Source organism: Chiloscyllium plagiosum, unplaced genomic scaffold, assembly GCF_037043375.1.
Source record: "Chiloscyllium plagiosum isolate Xiang-an unplaced genomic scaffold, Cpla_swu_hap1 HiC_scaffold_13, whole genome shotgun sequence".
Classification (NCBI taxonomy): Eukaryota; Metazoa; Chordata; class Chondrichthyes; order Orectolobiformes; family Hemiscylliidae; genus Chiloscyllium; species Chiloscyllium plagiosum.
The window spans coordinates 33,162,465-33,188,779 of NW_028270151.1; the positions used below are offsets into that span (position 1 = coordinate 33,162,465).

General features: G+C 42.0%; 1 protein-coding gene across 1 annotated transcript in view; it reads left to right on the top strand.

The window, feature by feature from the left end:
* The first annotated feature begins 2,860 nt into the window (after positions 1–2,860).
* Positions 2,861–26,315, top strand: part of LOC148148294 (palmitoyltransferase ZDHHC19-like) — a 48,882-nt gene continuing 25,427 nt past the window's right edge. Inside the window, exons 1-2 of the mRNA XM_087993239.1 lie at positions 2,861–2,964; positions 21,535–21,656. Of these exons, the coding sequence (XP_087849365.1) occupies positions 2,861–2,964; positions 21,535–21,656 (226 nt within the window). The remainder of the gene's footprint in view (positions 2,965–21,534; positions 21,657–26,315) is intronic.

A 26,315-nucleotide genomic window follows, 5' to 3' on the forward strand; every position in this document is an offset into this window, starting at 1 on the left:
ATTGGTCAGAGACCTCGAAGTGAAGGAGCCATTGGGAAGTAGTGACCATAATACATTAAGCTTCAATCTGTAATTTGAGAGGGAGAGGGTATAGTCGGAAGTGACAGTACTTCTGTTGAATAAAGGGAACTATGGAGCTATGAGGGAGGAGCTGGCCAAAGTTCAATGGTGCAATACCTTAGCAGGGATGACCATGGAGGAACAATGGCGGATATTTCTGTGTATAATGCAGAAGTTGCAGGATCAGTTCATTCCTAAAAGGAAGAAAGATCCCAGGAGGAGGCATGGTCGGCCGTGGCTGACGAGGGAAGTTAAGAAACATATAAAGTTAAAAGAGAAAAAATATAACATAGCAACGATAAGTGGGAAAACTGAGGACTGGGAAGCTTTTAAAGAGTAACAGAGAATTACTAAGAAGGAAATACGCAGAGGAAAAATGAGGTACGAAGGTAAATTGGCCAATAATATAAAGGAAGATAGTAAAAGCTTTTTTAGGTATGTGCAAGGCAAAAAAATGGTTAGGACTAAAATTGGGCCCTTGAAGACAGAAACAAGGGAATATATCACGGGGAACAAAGAAATGGCAGAGGAATTAAATGGGTACTTCAGATCTGTGTTTACTGGGGAAGACACAAGCAATCTCCCTGAGGTAACAGTGGCTGAAAGACCTGAACTTAAGCGAATTTGTATTTGCCAGGATTTGGTGTTGGAGAGACTGTTAGGTCTGAAGGTTGATAAGTCTCCGGGGCCTGATGGTCTGCATCCCAGGGTACTGAAGGAGGTGGCTCGGGAAATCGTGGATGCGTTGGTGATTATTTTCCAGAGTTCAATAGATTCAGGGTCGGTTCCTGAGGATTGGAGGGTGGCTAATGTTATACCACTTTTTAAGAAAGGTGGGAGAGAGAAAGCAGGAAATTATCGACCAGTTAGTCTGACCTCAGTGGTGGGAAAGATGCTGGAGTCTATTATAAAGGCACATCTGGATAGTAGTAACAGGATAGGACAGAGTCAGCATGGATTTATGAAGGGAAATCATGCTTGACTAATCTTCTTGAATTTTTTGAGGATGTAACTCTGAAGATGGACAAGGGAGATACAGTGGATGTAGTGTACCTGGACTTTCAGAAAGCTTTTGATAAAGTCCTACATAGGAGGTTAGTGAGTAAAATTAGGGCGCATGGTATTGGGAGCAAAGTACTAGAGTGGATTGAAAATTGGTTGGCTGATAGGAAACAAAGGGTAGTGATAAACGGCTCCATTTCGGAATGGCAGGCAGTGACCAGTGGGGTACCGCAGGGATCCATGCTGGGACCGCAGCTTTTTACAATATATGTTAATGATATAGAAGATGGTATCAGCAATAACATTAGCAAATTTGCTGATGATACAAAGCTGGGTGGCAGGGTGAAATGTGAGGAGGATGTTAGGAGATTACAGGGTGACCTGGACAAGTTAGGTGAGTGGGCAGATGCATGGCTGATGCAGTTTAATGTGGATAAATGTATGGTTATCCACTTTGGTGGCAAGAACAGGAAGGCAGATTACTACCTCAATGGAATCAATTTAGGTAAAGGGGCAGTACAGAGAGATCTGGGTGTTCTTGTACACCAGTCAATGAAAGCAAGCATGCAGGTACAGCAGGTAGTGAAGAAGGCTAATAGCATGCTGGCCTTCATAACAAGAGGAATTGAGTATAGAAGCAAAGAGTTGCTTCTGCAGCTGTACAGGGCCCTGGTGAGACCACACCTGGAGTACTGCGTGCAGTTCTGGTCTCCAAATTTGAGGAAAGACATTCTGGCTACTGAGGGAGTGCAGCGTAGGTTCACGAGGTCAATTCCTGGAATGGCGGGATTACCTTACACTGAAAGACTGAAGCGACTGGGCTTGTATACCCTTGAGTTTCGAAGATCGAGAGGGGATCTGATTGAGACGTATAAGATTATGAAAGGATTGGATACTCTGGCAGTAGGAAACATGTTTCCGCTGATGGGTGAGTGCCGAACCAGAGGACACAGCTTAAAAATACGGGGTAGACCATTTAGGACAGAGATGAGGAGCAACTTCTTCACCCAGAGAGTGGTGGCTGTGTTGAATGCTCTGCCCCAGAGGGCAGTGGAGGCCCAGTCTCTGGATTCATTTAAGAAAGAGTTGGATAGAGCACTTAAAGATGGTGGAATCAAGGGTTATGGAGATAAGGCAGGAACAGGATACTGATTAGGAATGATCAGCCATGATCATGTTGAATGGCGGTGCAGGCTCGAAGGGCTGAATGGCCTACTCCTGCACCTATTGTCTATTGTCTATTGTATTGATTTTAGCACATAGTTAAGGCTTTACATTGTGTGATACAACACTATGGTGTCGGATGATTGGGCCACTTGAATGGTTAAGGGCCATCATTGTGGTATGGATGGTTGTCTTATATTTCTGTTGTAATGTTAATTGAAAGAAGGGTCTTCAGCTGTTTTGATCCTGATTCTATCATTAAGATTTGTGCTATCTCTTCAGTAATAGGTGACAATGACAGACCAGGCAGTATTGCTGACAATAGTAATTTCTATTCCTCCTCTGTAACATATTGTCTCATTTTCTACTTTTGAATTGGTGTGGTTGATTGTATGAAATCTGTGGTAAATCTCATTGAAACCGAAGCACCTTGACATAATGAGTTATTGTGACACACCTCTGCAATGATGATGTTTGTAACGATCTCTTTGTTAGTAGTGATTGTGATGTACCATCAGCGTGTTGTATGAATCTCTGCGGGTTCTATTTTACTAAGCACATGCTGGGGAAGAAGAGAAATAGCTTTCCTACCAATCCATGGCCTCAAAACCAGTGTATTCATTAGTTATGGAAAATGGATGAAGAACAATGGTGGAGAAATTCCTGCCACAAGAACCTGATGGTGTGTTTTACCACCTGCATGATCCTAGGAGGAAGCAGCTTGTTTTTTACTTTCCCGTAAGATCCTCTACATACAGAGATGAACTGTACCATTTGGTTTGAATTAGTCATGAAATGTTTTTAAATTCTTTATCATTTTTAAAGTAGTGCCAAATATTTTAAAATATTAGAAAATCATTCTTAACTTTGAAGCATTTTAGAGGGCTCCAAGAAAAATAAATATAATTAATAAGAAAGTGGAGTTGATCAAATGGGAACTTATGTCTGTTCCACCATTCAATAAGATAGTCAGTGCCATTTTTTATGATTCACTCATGGGATTTGGGTGTCTCTGTCTGGCCAGCATTTATTGTCTGTCTCTAGTTGCCTTTGAGAAGGTGGTGGTGAGTCACCTTCTTGAACTGCTGCAGTCCATGTGCTGTGGGTAGACCCATATTGCAATTAGGGAGGGAATTCCAAGATTTTGATCCAGCAGCTGTGAAAGAATGATGGTATATTTCCAAGTCAAGATTGTGAGTGGCTTGGAGGCAAATTTGCAGGTGGTGCTGCTCCCATGTATCTGCTGCCCTTGTCCTTCAAGATGGGGGTGATCATGAGATGGGAAAGTACCATCTAGCAATCTGTGGTGAACTTCTGCAATGCATCTTGTAGATAGTATACACTAGTGCTTCTGAGCATCAACAGTGAATGGAGTGGATGCTTGCAAATATGGTGCCATTCAAGTGAATTACTTTGTCCTGGATGATATTGAGCTTCTTAAGTGTTGTTGGAGCTGCACCCATCCAGGCAAGTGGGAAATATTCCCTCACACTCCTGACTTGTGCCTTGGACAGACTTTGGGGAGTCAGGAGGTGAGTCATCAACAATGCTTTCCTGCCATAATCCCAAACCTCTTCATTTCTTCAATATCCAAATTCTATTGATCTCAGTCTTGAACACACTCAGTGACTGATCTTCCATAGTTCTCTGTGGTAGAAAGCTTCAGATTCACAATCCACCCTTTGTGTGAAGGAATTCCTGCTTAGCTTGGTTCTAACTCAATCCACGGTCAATGCTTTACTCTGAGATGATAGTCCCTGGAGATAGAATACGGCAGGATTGAAACATGAATCTTAATGACTCACTTTCATGGATGTAAAATGATAACCAGTCTTTGATGACTGGCCAAGGGCAAACATCTGATGGTATTTTTGGCTGGGCATTTGAAGAGCCAGAAACCTGCTTCATGCCCCAATGAAGAAATGATTGGAGCAACTAGCACACTGTTGAACATTCCACTTCACCCAGCCACCCCCACATTCCCCAACCAACACCACCAGAATTTATATTGGAGCTGCTGCCAGATTAAGTGGCATGACATTCATGTATTTAACTATGTGCCAACTCCCTTAATGATGTAAAAATGACTCCAAGCTCAATCCCGGATCTTATGGGAACCGTAGTTCAGGCAGGTATTTATGGTGCATGAATATTTATCACAGTGAATGTATCTTATTTTTTATTCATTTATCTCATGAATGTCATCGGTCAGCTCAATGTTTATTGCCCTAATTGAAAAGTGGTGGTGAGCTGTGTTCTCAAACAGGTGCAGGTCATCTGCTGTGGTTCAGTCACAATGCTGAGACTATCTTGTGGTTCAGTGATAATGGCCACACATAAAAGCTAGGAGGCCTGGCTTCAGGCTGCTTGAACTGCCTGAACTGCTGTGCTCTTCTAGCACCACTAATCCAGAATCTGGTTTCCAGCATCTGCAGTCATTGCTTTTACCTAGTTGATTTTAATCCTACTGCGAATCCTCTTGCAAGGGTGCCTGCCTTGAAGAAGTTTTCCTCCTCTCTCTACAAGAATCTCACGGAGTCCCTCTCCCACTCCAACTCCCAGGTCATTTCCTCTGCGCTGAAGCTCTTCCTACCTGCCTATCTTCTTTTCCACCTATCCACTCTACCCTCCCCCCCTCCCCGACCTATCACCTTCATCCCCTCCCCCACTCACCTATTGTACTCTATGCTACTTTCTCCCCACCCCCACCCTCCTCTCACTTATCTCTCCACCCTTCAGGCTCTCTGCCTGTATTCCTGGTGAAGGGCTTTTGCCCGAAACGTCAATTTTACTGCTCCTGGATGCTGCCTGAACTGCTGTGCTCTTCCAGCACCACTAATCCAGGCCTAGCTTCAGGGCTCATCTAACCCTGAGATGGGTCATAGCATGTCTGAGCAGGTTGACTTCTTAAAAAAAAACTCTATAGCGCTGTTAGGGATGAGGATCCAGGAATCTTGTCGAGCAACAAATGTTGTTTCTAAGTCACTTTAATGCACGGCTTGGAGAGAAACTTCCAAGTAGTTGTGTTTTCCCATTCATTTCTTCTAGATAGTGGATATTCTGGTTTGGAAGTTGCAGTGAATGCATTTTGATGCATTGCTGCGTTGCATCTTGGAGATGCCTCACACATAATGCAGTCACTATGCATTAGTAACAGAGGAATGCATGTTTCCGCATGCCAGATTTGGGTCTCATCAAGTCAGCTCCTGAATGGTTTTGAACCTCTTAAGAGTTGTGGGACAAGGACTCATTCAGGTAAATTGAGAATATTCCAATGCACTGCCTTTGTCTAACTTGTCATGGAGATAATGTGCAGGCTTTGAGGTGTCTTCTTTAATTGATTTACAGATGAGGACATCACTCCCAGGGCTAGGATTTATTGCCCATCCCTATATGCCCAGAGACCAGTTAAAGTCAACTGTATTGCCATTGGTCTGGAGTCACAATATAAACCAGACCAGGTAAGGATGGCAGTTTCCTTCCCTAAAGTGGACTGGTGAAGTAAATGGGTTTTTCTGTCATTCAGCAACAGATTCATGATCATCATAATTCCACGTACTTATTGAATTTAAATTCCACTATCTGCCATGGTGAGATTTGAACCCATTACCTGGGCCTCTCTATTAATAGTCCAGCAAGAATACCACTAAGCCATTGCCTCCCCAAGAGACGTGCTATTGGCCACAGAATTCCCAGCCTCTGGCATGCTTGCAATCGTATTCCACTGGTTCAATTAAGTTCTGGTTAATGGTGACCCAGTACATTAGAGATGGTCATTGCCTGGCACTTCTCTGTTCTCTGGAGCAAATGTTTTGATCCATATCACTTCAAGTTTGAATGTTATTCCAGGTTTTTTGCATCCTGGAATGACTTGCTTCAGCAACAGATGAGTCATGAATTGCACAGACACTTTGCATCATCAGTAAACATCACCACTTCCGACTGTACGATGAAAAGTACATATTGACTAAATAGCAGAAAATAAGGGCACCATCAGAAAATCTAAACAGGGATGTCCTGAAGCTGAGGCAACTGACCTCTAAAAACTAAAACCATCCTGCTTTGTGTTCGTTAGGATTCCAACTAGAAGAGAACTTTCTCTCCAATTCCGCTTGATGTGAATTTTGTTATAGTTCATAGGTCAAATGCTCTATTGATTTTGTGTTTAAGGCTCGTAATATATTAAGGTAACTTACAAACCTAGGAAAAATGGAAAAAAAAAACTGAAAGAACTGCGGATGCTGTAAATCAGAAACAAAAACAAAAATTGCTGGAAAAGCTCAGCAGGTCTGGCAGTATCTGTACAGACAAATCAGAGTTAATGTTTCAAGTCCAGTGATTCTTCCTCAGAACTGATGGTAGCTAGGAAAAAGTTGTTTTTTATGTAGAAGATAGGATGGCGGTGGGGTAAGGAGTAAATAATAGGTGGAGATAGAACCCAAAGAGAGAGAAGGACATTTAGACAGATAAAGGAGTAAGTAATGATCAGACTAGGAGTGAATAGCTATTAATAGGGACCATTAGTGGCTAACAATGGATTGTGTGTAATAATAAGACCTGACGTGTTGGGGTGAAGGTGAGAACATGGCAGAAGCTCAAGCCCTCAATATAGAGTTCAGAAAGCTGGAGAGTTCCCAAGCAGAAAATGAAGTGTTGCCCTTCCAGCTTGTACTGAGCTTCGCTGAAGCACCACAGCAAGCCTGAGTCTCAGATGTTGGCCAGGAAACAGGGTGGTGTGTTGAAGTGGCAGGCAAATGGGGCCTCAGGGTTTTCTCTGCAGATGTTCTGCAAAGTGGTCATCCGGTCTACACTTCACTTCCCCAATGTAGGGGAGACCACATTGTGAGCAGCGACTGCATTAGACCAGATTGTGTGAAGTGCAGGTAATGCACTGCTTAATTTGGAAGCTGTGTTTGGGCTCTTGGATACTGAGGAGGGAGGTGTTACTTCTGTGGTTGCAGGGAAGGTGCCCTGAGGCTGTGGGGATGTTGGGATATGACTTCTCCAGGACTACAATTAGCTGGGATCATAATAGTGTCTAGGACAGTCACTTTCACTCACCTTCATTGGAGCATATCAAGTTGCTGTGATATTGTACAAGGAGGTTCAAGGCCAAAAGCAAATTCTCAGTGAATTAGGGTTATATAGCAGGTAGTTAATTGGACCGTAGAGCATTGAAGTAACATTTTTAATAAAATAAAAGCAATGTTAGCAATCTGAAATAGGACATGTTTTTATTAAAACATTTGATTATGTAATATTACCCAATGGAGTCGATGAAAAGTCAGAACAAGGCCAATTTCCCTCAGAGTTAATTATTGTAGATATAATAATTATGCTTTACTTTGAGGATATAAAATATTGAAATATAACTTCAGGGCAACATTCAGTCAGTTGATAGTTGAATCCTCATGTTTTGAAAATGTGCTGTCTGAAAGATTGAATGTAGTATAATTGAATGAGCGTATATCTATATTTTGTACTTTCTGGAAGGGCAGTTTACAAAACAAAGAACACAAGTTGCTTGACTGGAGTCACTGAGTCTACAATATATTCTAAGAGGTTACAAGGCCCAGTTTTGTGTGGATGTATTAAAGATAATCTTTTCCCCGGGGTTGAGGAGTCCACAACTAGAGAGCATAGGTTCAGGGTGAGAGGGGAAAGATATAAAAGAGACTTACGGGGCAACTTTTTCACACAGAGGGTGGTACATGTATGGAATGAGCTGCCAGAGGAAGTAGTGGAGGCTGGTACAATCGCAACATTTAAGAGGCCTTTGAAGGGGTATATGAATAGGAAGGTTTTGGAGGGATATGGGCCAGGTGCTGGCAGGTGGGACTAGATTGGGTTGGGATATCTGGTCGGCATGGACGGGTTGGACCGAAGGGTCTGTTTCCATGCTGTACGTCTCTATGACTCTGTGGAATTTGGAAAACAGAGATTCAGAGAAATAATTTAACTGGAGCAACAGCCTCTACACTTTCTCTCCCTTTCTTTGCAAACCCCTCAGCAAAATTTGTGAGTTGAAAAACCATTTCTCACTGCAGATGAAGGGGTCCTAAAGGGGGATTCAGAATCTACAGCACTATGCTAAGAAAATCAAATTTAGCCAACCATACAAGATCAGGGAAGACACCCCACTATCAATGGTTTTTGTGCCAAGTCAATTTAAGTGCAAACTAGCATTTGAGACCATCTCAGAATAATACATTTTCCTCTTTTTAACTACTACCTAGCCAAAATACTTTTAAGAGCTTTACATTTCTTTTTCCCAGACTTTAAGTTTTGTATATGCGTGTTAGCTTGGAAGAACAGTATTTGTATATATTTGCATAATTTTACCCTTTTATTAATTACCTCTGTATTTTCACTTAGTGAGTTTTGTTTGCAATAAATTACTTCTTTGTTACTAAGGGAACCTGGCTGAACTGCTTCTGATACTGAGATGTATATAATCTGATATACATAATTAGCAACACCGATTCCCTTTTTTTAAAATGTATTTTTATTGAAAAAGTAGATTTTTTAATATTGTAACAAACACAAAACAATACAATTTGAAACAGTACAAAGAAAGAACACAAAAAAATTAAAAGACCCAACCCACCCTCATATACAAATGTATAAATATATGTAGAAAAGTATATAATAAAAAAAAACTAACTATTTAACTAAATAAATAACAACCAACAATAAACTAACAGATAGCAATAACTCAACTCAGTCAAGCAAGACACTCATATGGTCGCAGTTCCTCCTCCCTGGATATTGGACTCATAAAACGCAATCATCACAGTTATATAAAAGCCCTTATTAGTGTGGCAGATAAATCTGTGTCCAGGTATTCCAAAAAGAGCTGCCATGTCTTGTAAAATTTCTCAGTTTTGTGGTGTACTATACTTGTGAGAAAATCTAAGGGGATATGCTCCGTAACAATCTTCCACCAACCTGACAGGCCCGGGGGGGATTTTCGGACACCCAACCTAGCAAGATATTCTTTCTTGCGCATAAAGTGAGGACATTGCAAAGTTTTTTCATATGTGCATCTGCAGGGAACACACTGGGCAGGCCAAAAAGAAAAGAGATCGGGTCCTTCTTCACCCTTGTACCCAAAATCCTCTGCAATGCACCTGCCACAGCACTCCAGTATATTTGAAGCCTGACATAGGACCAGAGACAATGGGTAAGAGTGCCCGCACAGACCTTGCACTTGGGACATACTAAAGATACCCCTGGTTTAAATTTTGATAAACGATCCGGAGCCAGGTGGACCCTGTGGAGAATCTTCAACTGTAAAGCCTGGGTGCTATTGCCAATTGATATTTTCTTGTGTTTTCCCAAATATCTTCCCATGCCTCTGAGGAGACTCATGCCTAGCTCTCTCTCCCACACTCTGCAGAATATTCCTTAACTGCCCTCATCTGATGCATGCCCTCCTCCCAATTGATGATATAAAGTGCTGACCGAAAGTGTACTCTTAGCACTGAGCACCCTTCTCTCTGTCAGATTTGCAGGGATCAGTCAAAAGTGTTGACCTTTTTTGAAGAAAATCCCTAACTTGAAAAAAACAAAAGAGGTCCCTGTCAGATAGCTTGTATTTGTGTGCAAACTGATCATTGTGTCTCCCTCAAATAAATCGCCCAAGCAAGACATGCCCAGAGCTGCCCAACGTTTGAATCCTGAATCTATCATCCCCGGTTGAAAACCCAGTATACCTACTATAGGTATAAGAAAAGATGTTTTGCCAATATTGCCTTCCCTCTGCCAAATTGCTCTCCCTGCTTTAACAGTATTGGGTTATGGCAATATTCCCTAACTGCCCTCATTTTGTCCAGAAACAGCAAGCCAATAAGGGGGCACCCTTCCTGAGAGGTTTTGATACCTCACCATATTGAAAGAGGGTCCCCACAAACGCAGTCACTCACGTAGGATAAAAGCAAGCTGAGTTGGTAGCTTTTAATGTCCGAAAGGTCCACTCCCCACAATCTGTAAGGCGATCGCAGTTTAGCTAATTTAATGAGGTGCCGCTTATGATGCCAAATAAAGGAGCTGAACCAGCTGTTCAGTCTTCTGAACGTTTGATTATTGAAAATCGGGGGAGCATCTGTATAGGGTACAACAAACCGGGGAGAATATTCATCTTAATAAGCGCTATCCGACCCAACCACGAAACTGGAAGCGACTGCCATCTTTGAAGACCTTGTTTGATTTTGTCAAATAATTGAACAAAATTGGCTTTAAGCTGTTGATCCAGAACTGGAGTAATGAATATGCCCAAATACACAAAACCCCCCTCTGACTATGAGATAGCTTTGGCAAATAGAATTAAGGAGAATCCAAAGAGTTTTTACAAATACATCAAGGACAAAAGGGTAACTAGGGAGAGAATAGGGCCCCTCCAAGATCAGCACGGCGGCCTTTGTGTGGAGCTGCAGAAAATGGGGGAGATACTAAATGAGTATTTTGCATCAGTATTTACTGTGGAAAAGGATATGGAAGATATAGACTGTAGGGAAATAGATGGTGACACTTTGTAAAATGTCCATATTACAGAGGAGGAAGTGCTAGATGTCTTGAAATGCATAAAAGTGAATAAGTCCCCAGGACCTGATCAGGTGTACCTGAGAACTCGGAGGGAAGCTAAGGAAGCGATTGCTGGGCCTCTTGCTGAGATAGTTGTATCATCAATAGTCACAAGTGAGGTGCCGGAAGACTGGAGGTTGGCTAATGTGGTGCCACTGTTTAAGAAGGGCGGTAAAGACAAGCCAGGGAACGATAGACCAGTGAGCCTGACGTCAGTGATGGGCAAGTTGTTGGAAGGAATCCGGAGGGACTGGATGTACATGTATTTGGAAAGGCAAGGATTGATTAGGGATAGTCAAAATGGTTTTGTGTGTGGGAAATCATGTCTCACAAACTTGATTGAGTTTTTGAAGAAGTCACAAAGAGTATTGATGAGGGCAGAGCAGTAGATGTGATCTATATGGACTTCAGTAAGGCGTTCGACAAGGTTCCCCATGGGAGACCGACTAGCAAGGTTTGATCTCATGGAATTCAGGGAGAACTAACCATTTGGTTACAGAACTGGTTCAAAGGTAGTAGGGTGGTGGTGGAGGGTTGTTTTTCAGACTGGAGGCCTGTGACCAGTGGAGTGCCACAAGGATCCGTGCTGGGCCCTCTACTTTTTGTCATTTACATAAATGATTTGGATGCGAGCATAAGAGGTACAGTTAGTAAGTTTGCAGATGATTCCAGAATTGGAGGTGCAGTGGACAGCGAAGAGGGTTACCTCAGATTACAACAGGATCTTGATCAGATGGGCCAAGGGGCTGAGAAGTGTGAGATGGAGTTTAATTCAGATAAATGCAAGGCGCTGCATTTTGGGAAAGCAAATCTTAACAGGACTTATACACTTAATGTTAAGGTCCTAAGGAGTGTTGCTGAACAAAGAGACCTTGGAGTGCAGGTTCATAGCTCCTTGAAGGTGGAGTCGCAGGTAGATAGGATAGTGAAGAAGGTGTTTAGTATGCTTTCCTTTATTGGTCAGAGTATTGAATACAGGAGTTGAGAAGAAGGGCTTATGCCCGAAACGTCGATTCTCCTGTTCCCTGGATGCTGCCTGACCTGCTGCGCTTTTCCAGCAACACATTTTCAGCTCTGATCTCCAGCATCTGCAGACCTCACTTTCTCCTCCAGTACAGGAGTTGAGAGGTCATGTTGCAGCTGTACAGGACATTGGTTAGGCCACTGTTGGAATATTGCATGCAATTCTGGTCTCCTTCCTATTGGAAAGATGTTGTGAAACTTGAAAGGGTTCAGAAAAGATTTGCAAGGATGTTGCCAGAGTTGGAGGATTTGAGCTATAGGGAGAGGCTGAACAGGTTGGGGCTGTTTTCCCTGGAGCGTCGGAGGCTGAGGGGTGACCTTATAGAGGTTTACAAAATTATCAGGGGTATGGATAGGGTAAGTAGGCAAAGTCTTTTCCCTGGGGCCGGGGAGTCCAGAACTAGAGGGCAAAGGTTTGGGGTAAGAGGGGAAAGATATAAAAGAGACCTACGGGGCAACTTTTTCACACAGAGGGTGGTACATGTATGGAATGAGCTGCCAGAGAAAGTGATGGAGGCTGGTACTATTGCAATATTTATGAGGCATTTGGATGGGTATATGAATAGGAAGGGTTTGGAGTAATATGGGCTGGGTGCTGGCAAGTGGGACTAGATTGGGTTGGGATATCTGGTCGGCATGGACGGGTTGGACCGAAGGGTCTGTTTCCATGCTATACATCTCTATAACTCTATGACTCTATGACCACTTAACTGGGAATCGATATTCACCCTGAAGACCCGAGCACCTTCGTAAGACCACCCATAGGCATAGCCTTTAATTTTGCAAGATTAATCTTGTACCCCAAAAAGGTGCCAAACGCACTGTTGCATTGTATCAGGCAAGCTACCGAAACTACTGGATTTGACAAAAAAATTAGGACATCGTGGCGTATAATGAAATCTTATGTAATTTTGACCTCACTTCTGGAGCTGATATATTGGGGTCCCTACAAATGGCCTCCGCCAATGGTTCAATCAATGGTCAAAGGGGACAGCCCTGCCCGGTGCCCCTAAAAATGTTAAAATGTCTTGATCATACCCCATTGGTGATGACCACAGCGAGAGGGTCACCGTAGAGAACCTTTACCCATCTTATAAAGACTTCGCCCAAGCCAAACCACTCCAGAGTATAGTAAAGATACGGCTACTCAACTCAGTCAAATGCCTTCTCTGCATCTAGAGAAATCACCAATCCCTATATTGACTGTTGTTGGCATGCTTGAATTACATTAAGCAGCCTCTTAACAATTTTGGAAGATCTGCGGCCCTTTATGAAGCCTGTCTGGCCCTCTTTAACAATAGAAAATAACACAGCCTTACACAAAAGTCTTAGAGAGGATTTTAAAGTTCACATTTAAGAGTGAGATGGGCCTGTACAAAGCACAGTCCTCCAGGACCTTCCCGTTTTTAAGAATAAGTGAAATTTTGGCCTCTCTCAGAGATGGCAGGAGACAATCATGGCTGAATGAGTCATTAAACATATTGAGCATTGGGCTTGACAATATGTTTATAAATTCCTTATCGAATTCCCTGGGAAGTCCATCAGGACTGGGCAGTCCATCAGGACTGGTCATCTTTCCACTCTGAAGCTGCCTCACAGCTTCCTGCACCTCTTGCTTTGATCGGGGGCATTGAGAAAAGACTCTTGTTTGGGGGTCATGCCCGGGAGCTCCAGATCCTTAAAAAAATCTCAATTTTGGCCCACCCCTCCTCACAATCCTCAGATTGATATAACTTAGAGTAAAATCTCTGGAATGTCACATTAGTCTTTTTGGAATCACATATAAGGCTCCCAGACCATTCCCTAATCGCCATAATGGCTTCAGTGGGGCTCCTTTTCCTAGCCTGTCACCATGCTCATATGACCTTTGCAAAACTAAGCTCCTTCTTTGCTGTCTGCGTGAGCACGGAATTCAATGCAGACCGCAGCGCCGTCATCCTCTGTAGCTTGACCAATGAGGGCCTGTCAAAGTAAGCCTTCTCAGCTGCCTTCAACCGTGCTCCAAGGAAACGTTGCTGTTCACTCTTCTGCCGCTTCCTCCTGGCAGAGTAGGAAATAACAACCCCCTGGAATAGGCTTTCCCACCTTCCCAAAGGACGGATGGGCTACTAACTGAGCTTGAGTTAATGTCTGGGAACATCTGAAATTCCCTGGAGAAGTACTCCACAAACTTATTATCCTCGAGGATAAAGGGATCCATTCACCAGTGCCTTGGGCCCACTGTAATGTCCTTAATCTTAACCAACAGGTATACTGGGGCGTGATCAGAGATGGTAATGTTACCAATCGTACAAGATTCCATCGAGTCCAGAGTTGCCACGGGGGTCAGAAAAGAATCAGTCCCAGTGTGATATCTGTGTGGATTGGAAAAAAACATAAATCCCTGTCAGTAGGGTGGAGATGCCTCCACACATTCACCAATCCTAACTCCATACACAGATCAACTAATTGTTTAGGTTATCCTCAGAGTATCAGGGGGGCTTTGGGCAACCTGTCTACTGTGGGATCCATGAGACAATTAAAATCTCCCCCTATAATGATATGCCAGAACTCGAGACTGATCAGTTTAGAAAACACATCTACTAGAAATTTGAGGGGGATGGGCCAGAGGGCAATAAACATTTAAAACACCAGATTCTTCCCCATTTATCAGGGCTTTGAGAATTACAAACCTCCCATGTGTGACTTTAACACACTCTAATAACTTAACTTAACCGATATTGTGACTCCTCTACAGCTGGTATTAAAAGATGGAAAGTAAACCCGATCAAAACCATTCTGCTGTAGTTTCAAATGCTCCCTATCATCCAAATGTGTCTCCTGTAGCAAAGCAATATCCACCTTCTCCTTTCTAAGACTCAAAAGTGCTTTCTTCCTCTTAATTGGTGAGTGACTCCCCTTGATATTCCATTTAATCAAGTCATTAGCCATAACCTTCTGCAGTAACATTGAGATTCCAGAGAGGAGCAACTCAAACCACAATTCACCGAGCCTTTGTGTCACATGATCCATCGAACATAAAAACTATATAAACTAAAACCACTACATTTAACAAACCTACAAAGCTATCAAAGATTATATACACCAAAAACCAAAAAAACAAAACAACACAAAGCGCCAGTGGCTCTGAATAGGGGAACTCACCCCCTGCCCAAAGGGGGCAACTACCCGTCCCAAAACTCAATTTCCCATCCCGCTGCCAAGACTGCAGGCCAGACATTTAATTACCTGAACTGGGTTAAACTGCCCGTAAGTAGGCACCTAGTCATCCCAACCATTTTCCCTCCTCCTAGCTAGAGCTGCATCACAAACACATGCTGAAAAAAAAGAAAATACACCATGGAATAGCAATATGAATAAAGAAATTGTTTTCTTAACAAAAAAGGGGTAAACATGGCTTGGAGAGGGTGGACGCTAGGAAATTGATTCCATTAGGCGAGGAGACTAGGACCCGTGGACACAGCCTTAGAATTAGAGGGGGTAAATTCAGAACAGAAATGCGGAGACATTTCTTCAGCCAGAGAGTGGTGGGCCTGTGGAATTCATTGCCGCAGAGTGTAGTGGTGGCTGGGACGCTAAATATCTTCGAGGCAGAAATTGATAAATTCTTGATGTCACAAGGAATTAAGGGCTACGGGGAGAATGCGGGTAAGTGGAGTTGAAATGCCCATCAACCATGATTGAATGGCGGAGTGGACTCGATAGGCCGAATGGCCTTACTTCCGCTCCTATGTCTTATGGTCTTATGGTCTTATAAATACCCCACCCATCCTTTGGTATAACTTAGAAATTGAAAGTACACATCTCAACTGCTGCCAAACAGTTTAAACCAGATTATTACCAATAAAAAAGATAGGAAATGAAAGCCCCAACTGGACTTCCTCTGTTTTTAACAAAATAAAAACAAAGACATACCCAAACAACACTACTATTTGTACATACTAAATTGTTCAGATTAAGTTAATTTGACAACAAAGTCTCTTGCCTTCTCCTACGTGTCAAAGAGATGTACAGATCCATCTAAGGCAATTGAAGCACTGCCGGATACCTCAGAGAGTATTGGATCCCAAGCTCCCTCTGTCTTCTCTTGACACCATCATAAGATTTTCTTTTCTAGATAACCGCCACTGAGAAGTCCTGGAAGAACATGATCTTAGAGCCCTCGTAAATTAGGGCCTTCGGATTTTTCCCTGGATTCCACGATTCTCTCATCTCTATAATGATGAAACCGCACCAAGGGAGGACGAGGACATTGACCCAGACCTGATCTCTGCACAGTGACCTGGTAAGCCCTCTCGATCTTCAAGCCTCTCATTCCAGCCTCCAAGTTAAGGAATTTCAGCAATCAGTCCTCAATAACTTCCGCCAGCTGCTCACCTTCCTTACCCTCCTGCAGACCGATGTTCCGAATATTTTTTCTCCTGCCCCTGTTCTCAAGATCATCCACTTGGTCACACCAATTACGGGCCTGTGTTTCCATGGCTTGGATCCTAACCTTGGAGGAACAGGTATCAGCTTCCACCACTGTGACTCTGTGTTCTACGTCATCTGTCCTTTTCTCCAGGTCTCAAGGTTCATGTTTCTGCAGCATGATAGAGATCGAGGCCAGCTTCTCCTCATCTTACCCAACATCTCGCGAGATAGGTATTCGAGTCCAAGGATCTTGCAGGCTGGGCCATGGGCCCAGCCTTGGACGCTTCTCCTCCCTTCTTTGGCATCTCCAGATGGCGAAAACGCAGCTAAGTTGATTTTTTACAGTTTCCTGGGACTCCACGACCTTTCCAGAGTCCCAGGATATTACAACGGTCCGGGTAGGGTGGGTTAGAAGTTCGTCCCGCTTGTGCTGTGTTGCGGAGTTCTGTTACGCGATCATCCTAAATCGTCGCCATCGTGGATCCCCCCACCAATTCCCTTTTTAAATTTAAACTTGTCAATGGAGGAGTTGGACTAGAAAAGGAATCAGTTCACCCCTCTTAATTCTGTTGTAGCACTAAGTAATAAATATTTTTACAGAATGATATGGTATGATCTGGTTACTTGTCAGCACCATTAAAGTTGGTTTCTTATTTCTCAGTCTTGAAACATTAACTGTTTATGGCTATGCAGATGTTGACAGACCAGCCAGATATCTCAAGAACATTTTGCTTTTGTTTCAAACCTTTATTTATACACTGCCAGGATCCTTTGCTCTCCACTCCTACTTCAGGAACTTCTCTTCCCGCAATTAAATATTTATTGAAAGAATTTTTAGCCATGCAACCATGACTGTGTTAATAGAAGGTAGGAGACAGAGGATGGTGGTGGTGGGTCGCTTTTTGGATTGGAGGCCTGTGACCAGTGGTGTACCACAAGGATAGGTGCTGGGTCCACTGCTTTTTGTCATATATATATATATATAAATGATTTGGATGTGAATATTGGAGCTATGGTTAGTAAGTTTGCAGATGGCACCAAAATTGGTGGTGTAGTGGACAGCAAAGAAGATTACCTTAGAATACAACAAGACCTTGATCAGATAGCAAATGGGTGGAGGTGTGACAGATGGAGTATAATATACATAAATGAGAAGTCATGCCCGAAACATCGATTCTCCTGCTCCTTGGATGCTGCCTGACCTGCTGCGCTTTTCCAGCAACACATTTTCAGCTTTGATCTCCAGCATCTGCAGTCCTCACTTTCTCCTCGAAGTGTTGCATTTTGATAAGTTAAACCAGAGCAGACTGATACAGTTAATGTTAGGGCCCTAAGGAGTGTTGCCGAACAAAGAGACGTTGGGGTGCAGATTCATAGTTCCTTGGAAGTGAAGTCACATGTAGACAGGATAGTGAAAAAGGACTTTGGTATGTTTGCTTTTGCTGGTAAGTGCACTGAATATCGGAGTTGGGAGGTCATGTTGCAGCTATATAGGACATTGGCGAGGCCACTTTTGGAATACTGCATGCAATTAGATCTCCCTGCTATAGGAAGGATGTTGTGAAACTTAAAAAGACTCAGAAAAGATTTACAAGGATGTTGTTAGGATTGGAGGGTTTGAGCTATAGGAAGAGGCTGAATAGATTGGGGCTATTTTCCCTGGAATGTCGGAGGCTGAGGAGTGACCTTTTAGAGGTTTATAATATCATGAGGGGCATGGATAGGGTAAATAGACAAGATCTTTTCCCCAGGGTAGAGGAGTCCAAAACTAGAGGGCATAGGTTTAAGGTGAGAGGGGAAAGATTTAAAAGAGCGTAAGAGGTAACTTTTTCATGCAGAGGGTGGTTCGCATGTGGAATGAACTGCCAGTGGAGGTGGTGGAGACTGGTACAATTACAACATTTGAAAGGCATCTGAATGGGCATATAAATCAGAAAGATTTAGATGGAAATAGGTCAAATCCTGTCAATTGGGACTAGATTAATTTAGGATAGCTGGTCAACCTCTACGACTCTGTTTGGAGAAACGCTCAGGCAATTACAAATGCACCTGAATGGATCTAATTCGCAAAAATTTGCACATTCTCTCAGATACCGCTGCTGAGTAGTTGAGAAATAGAGTTTGCTACCATTTGCAAAATCGAGACAACCATCACGTAAAAGAATTCAATATCTGTCCACCATAACTTTTCCAGCTTTTTCTATAATCTCACTAATTATAATTCTCAATCCATTGAACGACTGCCCTTCAAACACCATGTTACATTTTGCTGGCATAGTATTCTATCCCACCTGGGAATGAAGAGAATTTCTTACACAGTGGGATACAAGAAAGGAAAGGAAAATCAACAAAAAAGATAGGAGAGATTGGAATAAAAACAAAATTCAAGATCTTCTTTTACTTACTGTAAAATCTTACTGTTTCTGTTTGTGAATAAAAAGCAATGGATAGCTTTACTCAGTGGGAAATTCACCTATAATTGACAGCTCTAAAACAGTCCTCGATATCCGAAGCAAAAGTTCCCCTATTCCATTGTAAACAAAATAATTGTTTTTCTCATTTTGCACCTATTATAAGAATGGGCAGTGTTGCCAGGCTTTGGGTTTTCTGTGTTCATATTCCTAATGCGCCACTTTAGGTTAGACAGATTTACATTACAGCAACTCCCAGGATCAAAAAACTGAAGAATTTGCCAAATAAATTCTGCTATTCAAAAACAATTTTTTGCAGCAGTTACTTTGCCATCCTGCCTTTTCACACCTGGACACTTGTTCACTAACTATCTTACTGAAGTTTTACAGGTTCATTTCCGAGAACCATTGGCAATCTCTAGAACATATCTGCCAAATTGTAGCATGAGATTCATCAAGTGATAGATGCACTTTACAGGAGAGTTGGTCAATTCAGATTAGCTTTGACATCATGGATGGCAGAATTAATATTTACAGGATTATTCGCTTTGCCAGAGTACAATAAACATCATGTGTATCGATTTGTAGCTTTCCACAATTAGTAATCTGTCAAGTTCTCAATGTGCAGATTTTGTTAGTATACATCCAGAGGTTACCATGTGCTAACACTTGCTTAGTTGGAAGTTGTCATGATGTTTTAATTGTTTTCACTTCAGCTCAATCCATTCTTGTGCTTTTTCTTTACGTTTACAATGAAAACCTTAGCTCTATTATCTGGAGCCACTTCACTACATCTCCCTATCTTTCCATAAACCTCACAAAACTAATCTCATATGGTCATATCTTTTAATTTTCCCTTGTCAACCTTGGTTTCCATTACATCAATGTGCATCTTACAATATCTTGCTGTGATCTATACAACAAAATAAGTTGCTCACAATACTCTAAATGTGTTCTGACCAGAATCTTAAAAACCTCAGAAGCACATCTCTGTTTTTATATTCTAGTCCTCTTGAACTACATTTGGAGAAAGTGAGGACTGCAGATGCTGGAAATCAGAGTTGAGAGTGTGAATCCTGCCCTCCTGACGAAGAGCTTATCCCCAAAGTGCTGTTTCTCCTGCTCCTCAAATGCTGCCTGGCCTGCTGTGCTTTTACAGCACCACATTCTCGACTCTCGAAATAAATGCCAACATTGTATTTGCCTTCCTAATTATTGACTCAACCTGTAAGTTTACCTCACGCGAGTCCTGGACTCAGGCTCTCAAGTCCCTTTGTACTTCTGATTTCTGAATTTTTTCCCAATTTCTCCCCATGTCTCTATTCTTTCCACCACAGGGCATGACCTCACACTTTCCCACTTTGGACTCCATCTGTCACTTCTTTGCCCATTCTCCTAACCTGCCCAAATCCTTCTGCAGCCTCTCCACCTCCTCAATGTTACTTTCCCTCCGCCTATCTTTGTATCCTCTTCAAACTTAGCCAGAATGCCCTCAGTTCCTTCATCTAGATCATTAATGTATAAAGTTAAAAGTTGTGGTCCAACACTGACCTTTGCAGAACATCACTAGTGACTGACGGTCATCTGAGAAAGACCTTTTTATCCCCACTTTCAGCTTTCTGCCAGACAGTCAACCTTTTATCCATGCTAGTTCTTGCCTCTAACATCATGGACCCTTAGCTAACTCAGCAGCCTCCTGTGCAGCACCTTGACAAAGGTCGTCTGGAAGTTCAAGTAGATAACATCTATTGGCTCTCAATCTAACCTGCTCGTTATCTCCTCAAAGAATTCTAACAGATTTGTCAGGCATGACCTTCCTTTTATGAAACCATGCTGACTTTGCCCTGTTTTACCATACACTTTTAAGTATTTCTATGAAAATAAACATTGACATTCAATGGCACTACTGTCACTGAATCAACATTATGGGGATTATGATTGAGCAGAAATTGGACTGAACTAGCTATGTAAATGCTGTGACCACAAGAACAGATCAGAGATGAGGAATCCTTCACCAAGTAACTTAATTGCTCACTCTCCAAAGCCTATCCATTGTGTATAAGTCAGGAGTGTGATGAAATATTCCCTATTTGCAGAATGCGTGCAATTCAATCATCAGTCAAGAAGCTTAACTCCATCTGCGACAAAGCAACACACTTGATTGGCACCACACCCACAAATATTAATTCCCTCCACCATCAATACCAATAGCAGCAGTGACTACCATCTACAAGCTACACTTTAGAAATTCACCAAAGCTCCTTCTATAGCACTTTCAAACCCCACAAACACTACCTTAGGAAGTCAGAAACATGGGGACACCAATATCTACAAATTCCCTTCCTAACCACTCACCATCCTAAAATGTATTCTTTTTTCCTTCAGGGTCACTAGGGTAAAATCCTGGAAGTCCCTCCCCAACAATCTTATGGGTGTCGGGAGACAAAATTGACCACAGCAGTTCAAGAAGGCTGCTCACCACTACTTTCTCACTACTTTCTCAAGTAGTGGTGCTCCTGCTCTTTGGATGCTGCCTGACCTGCTGCGCTTTTCCAGCAACGCATTTTCAGCACTACTTTCTCAAGGGCAACTCGGGATGGGCAATAAATGTTGGCCCAAGCTGTGAAGCCCACATCCCACAAATGATTTAAACAAAAGAGAGAAAGAGCTAAAAGAAGGAATTGGCTACTGCGGACAATTGCAAGAAGAAATAATGAGAGGATTGTTTTGTTCGTGAGCAGTTCAAAATTTTTTTTTAAATGGCAACCAGGATCTACAGACAGCAACTCTGACATTTTTCTGTGTATACAAGGCATACACTTGCTGTCTTTTTAACTCCAGATTACAAAGTTCATAAAAAATTGCCTCTCTTTTTCAGTTGTGCTTTCTTGGCTGTTAAAGTTTCCTTGGTCTTCCCAATTACTACCGGAATCTTGTTCATACTGTGCTTTACAAGTTTCATTATCACCAGCTTCATGGATCCTGGAATTCTACAACAAGGTAAAGCAATTTAATTTTTCAAAGAAATGGACAAACCTTGTTCATTTGGAGTGAGATCCATTCACTTTGAAGTCTGTTTTGTATAATCTCAATCTTTACAATAAATCATTCCCCATTAACTACTGTGGAGCTCTGTATAGAACTTGCTTTTCAAGCACTATAGAATACCCTTAAAAACCAAAAAGGCAGGATCATTACAGGCACGTACTTTCAGCCAAAAAAAAATACATCATTCATCTGTGATGGAAGGAAGACAATTTACATATACTAATATCATTTTTGTAACTTCAGTCACAAAGCAGAGGTAAATAGATGTTGACTATTTCTGTGAAGGATTTTCTTTTTAAAAGCAAGGTCAAGGTTCGTTCTAGAACAGTCACCTAAACTCAGCACTTGTTACAAAGTTTACCTTACCGGTGCAGACCCTTGTGATAATTGGAAATATGTTTATATTGATGGATTTACAATAGGCAAGGTAAACATTTACGGTTATTAGCTTTGATTTCACTTAAGAAGAATCTCAGATTTTTAAATTCATTTCAGAAGACAAGACACACCAAAATTGAACAAGTTCAGTCTATCGTTTTGAAGGAATTCAGGGCAGTTCAGGGAAACAGTTACCTTGGCAGAAGGATTTAGGTTGTAAACTTTCCATACCAGAAGAGTTTGGTTAGAAGCCTGCAGGCTATTAGAACTGAGAAAGGTTAGGTGCTCAGATTTATGAAAATTTCATGTCGGCAGACATAGAAAGGAATTAACTCCAGAGTCGATGGCAAAGAAATTATTAGAAGACAAATGGTCTTAAATCTCTGTGACAGTCAGGACAGATTAACACTGTTTTCCTGTGTGTTTTAAATTTATTCTAACTGTTTTCTATGTTTAAATAGACAATAGACAATAGACAAAATAGACAATAGACAATATGTGCAGGAGTAGGCCATTCTGCCCTTCGAGCCTGCACCGCCATTCAATATAATCATGGCTGATCATTCCTAATCAGTATCCTGTTCCTGCCTTATCTCCATAAACCTTGATTCCACTATCTTTGAGAGCTCTTTCCAACTCCTTCTTAAATGAATCCAGAGAGTGGGCCTCCACTGCCCTCTGGGGCAGAGCATTCCACACAGCCACTACTCTCTGGGTGAAGAAGTTTCTCCTGAGCTCTGTCCTAAATGGTCTACCCCGTATTTTTAAACTGTGTCCTCTGGTTCGGCACTCACCCATCAGTGGAAACAAGTTTCCTACTGCCAGAGTGTCCAATCCTTTCATAATCTTATACGTCTCAATCAGATTCCCTCTCAATCTTCGAAACTCAAGGGTATACAAGCCCAGTCGCTTCAGTCTTTCAGTGTAAGGTAATTCTGCCATTCCAGGAATTGACCTCGTGAACCTACGCTGCACTCCCTCAATAGCCAGAATGTCTTTTCTCAAATTTGGAGACCAGAACTGCACACAGTACTCCAGGTGTGGTCTCACCAGGGCCCTGTACAGCTGCAGAAGCACCTCTTTGCTTCTGTACTCAATTCCTCTTGTTATTAAGGCCAGCATGCTATTAGCCTTCTTCACTACCTGCTGTACCTGCATGCTTGTCTTCATTGACTGGTGTACAAGAACACCCAGATCTCTCTGTACTGCCCCTTTACATAAATTGATTCCATTGAGGTAGTAGTCTGCCTTCCTGTTCTTGCTACCAAAGTGGATAACCATACATTTATCCACATTAAACTGCATCTGCCATGCATCTGCCACTCACCTAACTTGTCCAGGTCACCCTGTAATCTCCTAACATCCTCCTCACATTTCACCCTGCCACCCAGCTTTGTATCATCAGCAAATTTGCTAATGTTATTGCTGATATTGCTGATAAATAGCTTGATATTCTTTTGTTGTTAGTGAAATTGGCAACTTCATATGAATATACTTTAATGACTAGCCATTCACATTAACTAAATCAACAAAAAAAAGCATGATTTATCGAATGAGATTTCATTCTGGGAGTTGACTTGCCAGTATTATCATAAATTGGTACATTATTTTGATACAGACAGTAGTGCTCGCAATCTAAATGGGTGCTGTCAGAAGTCAGACGACACCAGGTTATTGTCCAAGAGGTTTATTTGAAATCATAAGCTTTCTCCTGATGCTCAGAAAGCTTGTGATTTCAAATAAATCTGTTCGACTATAACCTGGTGTCGTCTGACCTCAGACTTTGTCCACCCAAGTCTAATACCAGCACCTCCAAATCATAATTGGATGCTGATAGCATTTAATGTAAAAGATAATTTATGCTGATCAGGGTTATCTGGTGCATGCAGGATGGACAAAGTTCTTGAAACCCACATGATGACATCACACAGCAGAAAGGGACACAAATTGGCGCAAGTTTATTTGGCAGCTAAATTAAAAGGGATCATTCAAATTTGCAGATTAGCTGCCAGCTCAGTAATTCTAGCTACTGTACCACGTTTGGGCATTTTTAGTTGGTCTCTACCAGTCCTTAGATTTCACTTTCTCTGTACAGCAAGTGGCTTGACTACCTTGCACTGCTGTCAATGTCAGTAACAATTACACAAACTGTTAGTTTTCATCACTGATAAGCCAGCTGGAATCTGTGATTCTGATGAAGGTCTCTGACTATCTACTTTGTCAGTAATGCCTATAGCCAATAAATAATTTGTACTTTATAAGAGTATGATTTCCAGTTCTCCCCTAATGAAAATCTGCAGACCCCAGTAGTGGCATTAGTGCAGCTCACAGATAGCTGGCCTGCAAAAATAAGTGGCCTGGTAGGGCTGGCTTTGGGAAGAAAGTGTGATTGAGAGCATCAAAGAAGCTCTACACAATCTTCCAAAGAAGGAGGAGGAGACAGTAGGTTTCCGATAAGGAACCACATCCACAGAAGCTTCTCCAGCAGCAGTTCTCCCCCTTCACTAACACTATCAAGCAATGTCCAAGGAATCTTTACTTCATCAAGAAGCTTACTGGCTCAAATCAGCTTTTGCAACCAGAGTTGCTGCCTCAAACCTGGCCAAGAACATCATTGTCTTTGGTTGTCAATGTTACTCACACTCTGTTTCCATGCCACCCGGGTCCTTTCAGATAATAACTGATGACATCTTATAGTACACAGTTCACTGATGAAGTCAGTGCGACACTGAGGCCTTCTACACCAAAAAAATCTTTAAAATCCCCTTCCCTATTAACACAAAAAAACAAAGTGAAATAATACATGCCATTATTCATCTGTTCGATTTTCTATTGTCACTAACTGCCTATATGTTGCCTTTGTGTTCTCTACAGTAATGCCCTGGGGTATTGTTAAATTGCATGGGATGTGGGTATTACTATCTGCAACAGTGGTTATTACCCATCCTTAATTATCTAGACAGCAGTTAAGAGTCAATCATATCATTTAAGAGTCAATCACATCACTGTGAATCTGCAGTTACTTGTGGGTCAGATCAGGTAAGGATGGCAGATCTCCTTCCCTAACTGACATTGATGAAGAAGATAATTTCTTACTACAATCAACATTGGTTACATGCTCATTATTAGATTGTCATTTTAATTATAGACCTTTTGTTTTATTGAATTCAAATATCACCATCTTCCATGGTCGGATTTGAGCACATTTGCCCAACCCAGGGGTCTGCATTGCTTGTCTGGTGACATCACTACAACTTTACCCCTTCCACTCGTAAGGAATTGCCTCAACCTATAACTGGTTCATGACCACAGGAAGCCCATCATTCATACAGAGGGTGGTTCGCATGTGGAATGAACTTCCTGAGGAAGTGGTAAATGTGAGCACAGTTACAACTTGTAAAAGATACTTAGATAAGTACATAAATAGGAAAGGTTTGGAGGGTATGCGCCAGGAGCAGGCAAGTGGGACTAACTTACTTTGGATTATGTTCGGCATGAACTGGTTGGACTGAAGAGTCTGTTTCCATGCTGTATTACTCTATGACTCTAAGGAGTCATGTACCTGTCATCCTGGTCACAATCTCAACTCTTTCATTCTCAACAAATTGGCTATTGCTTGAAAAGATTGTACTATGGGGATAAGTTTCCTGACTCCCTGTTAGAAGCTCATGCCATCTAAAATGTGGCCATGCTGCCACAAGGGAAATCACTGAGAATGCAGCTAATATACTAAAGTAACACTTCTGTTCCCCCACCATTCCAGGGCAGCTTTGTAGTACGGCACTGAGCACTTATTCATATCTATGGTTATTTGCTACAGGCCTCATACGAGGGAGCAGCTCTAACTACTTTTTGCAAGTTGACTTATTCAGGAGGAAAAATATGAAGAAGAGAGTGAGAAGGAGGGAGAGAACAAAGATAGGCAACAGGACATCAATTATGCTCAAATTATCAGCGATCAGTCCACTGAGACGTGCATTAAATAGATGTCCGACTGTCCATTAATAATCAGCCTGATTATTCTCTCTTTTTACAAGCAGTATCACATCGCCTTCCATCATTCTATATTTACTATCTTACACCCACTTCAAAGTAAACACTAATTCCAGCTCCTGACTGAAATCTAAGACCAACCTTACCAAGTCAAGATGTTATAATTTACAACAATCTACTCATCCTTGTGCACATCCTTACAGCCCGCCCTTCATGTTCCATTGCCTAGGAAAGTTCTTT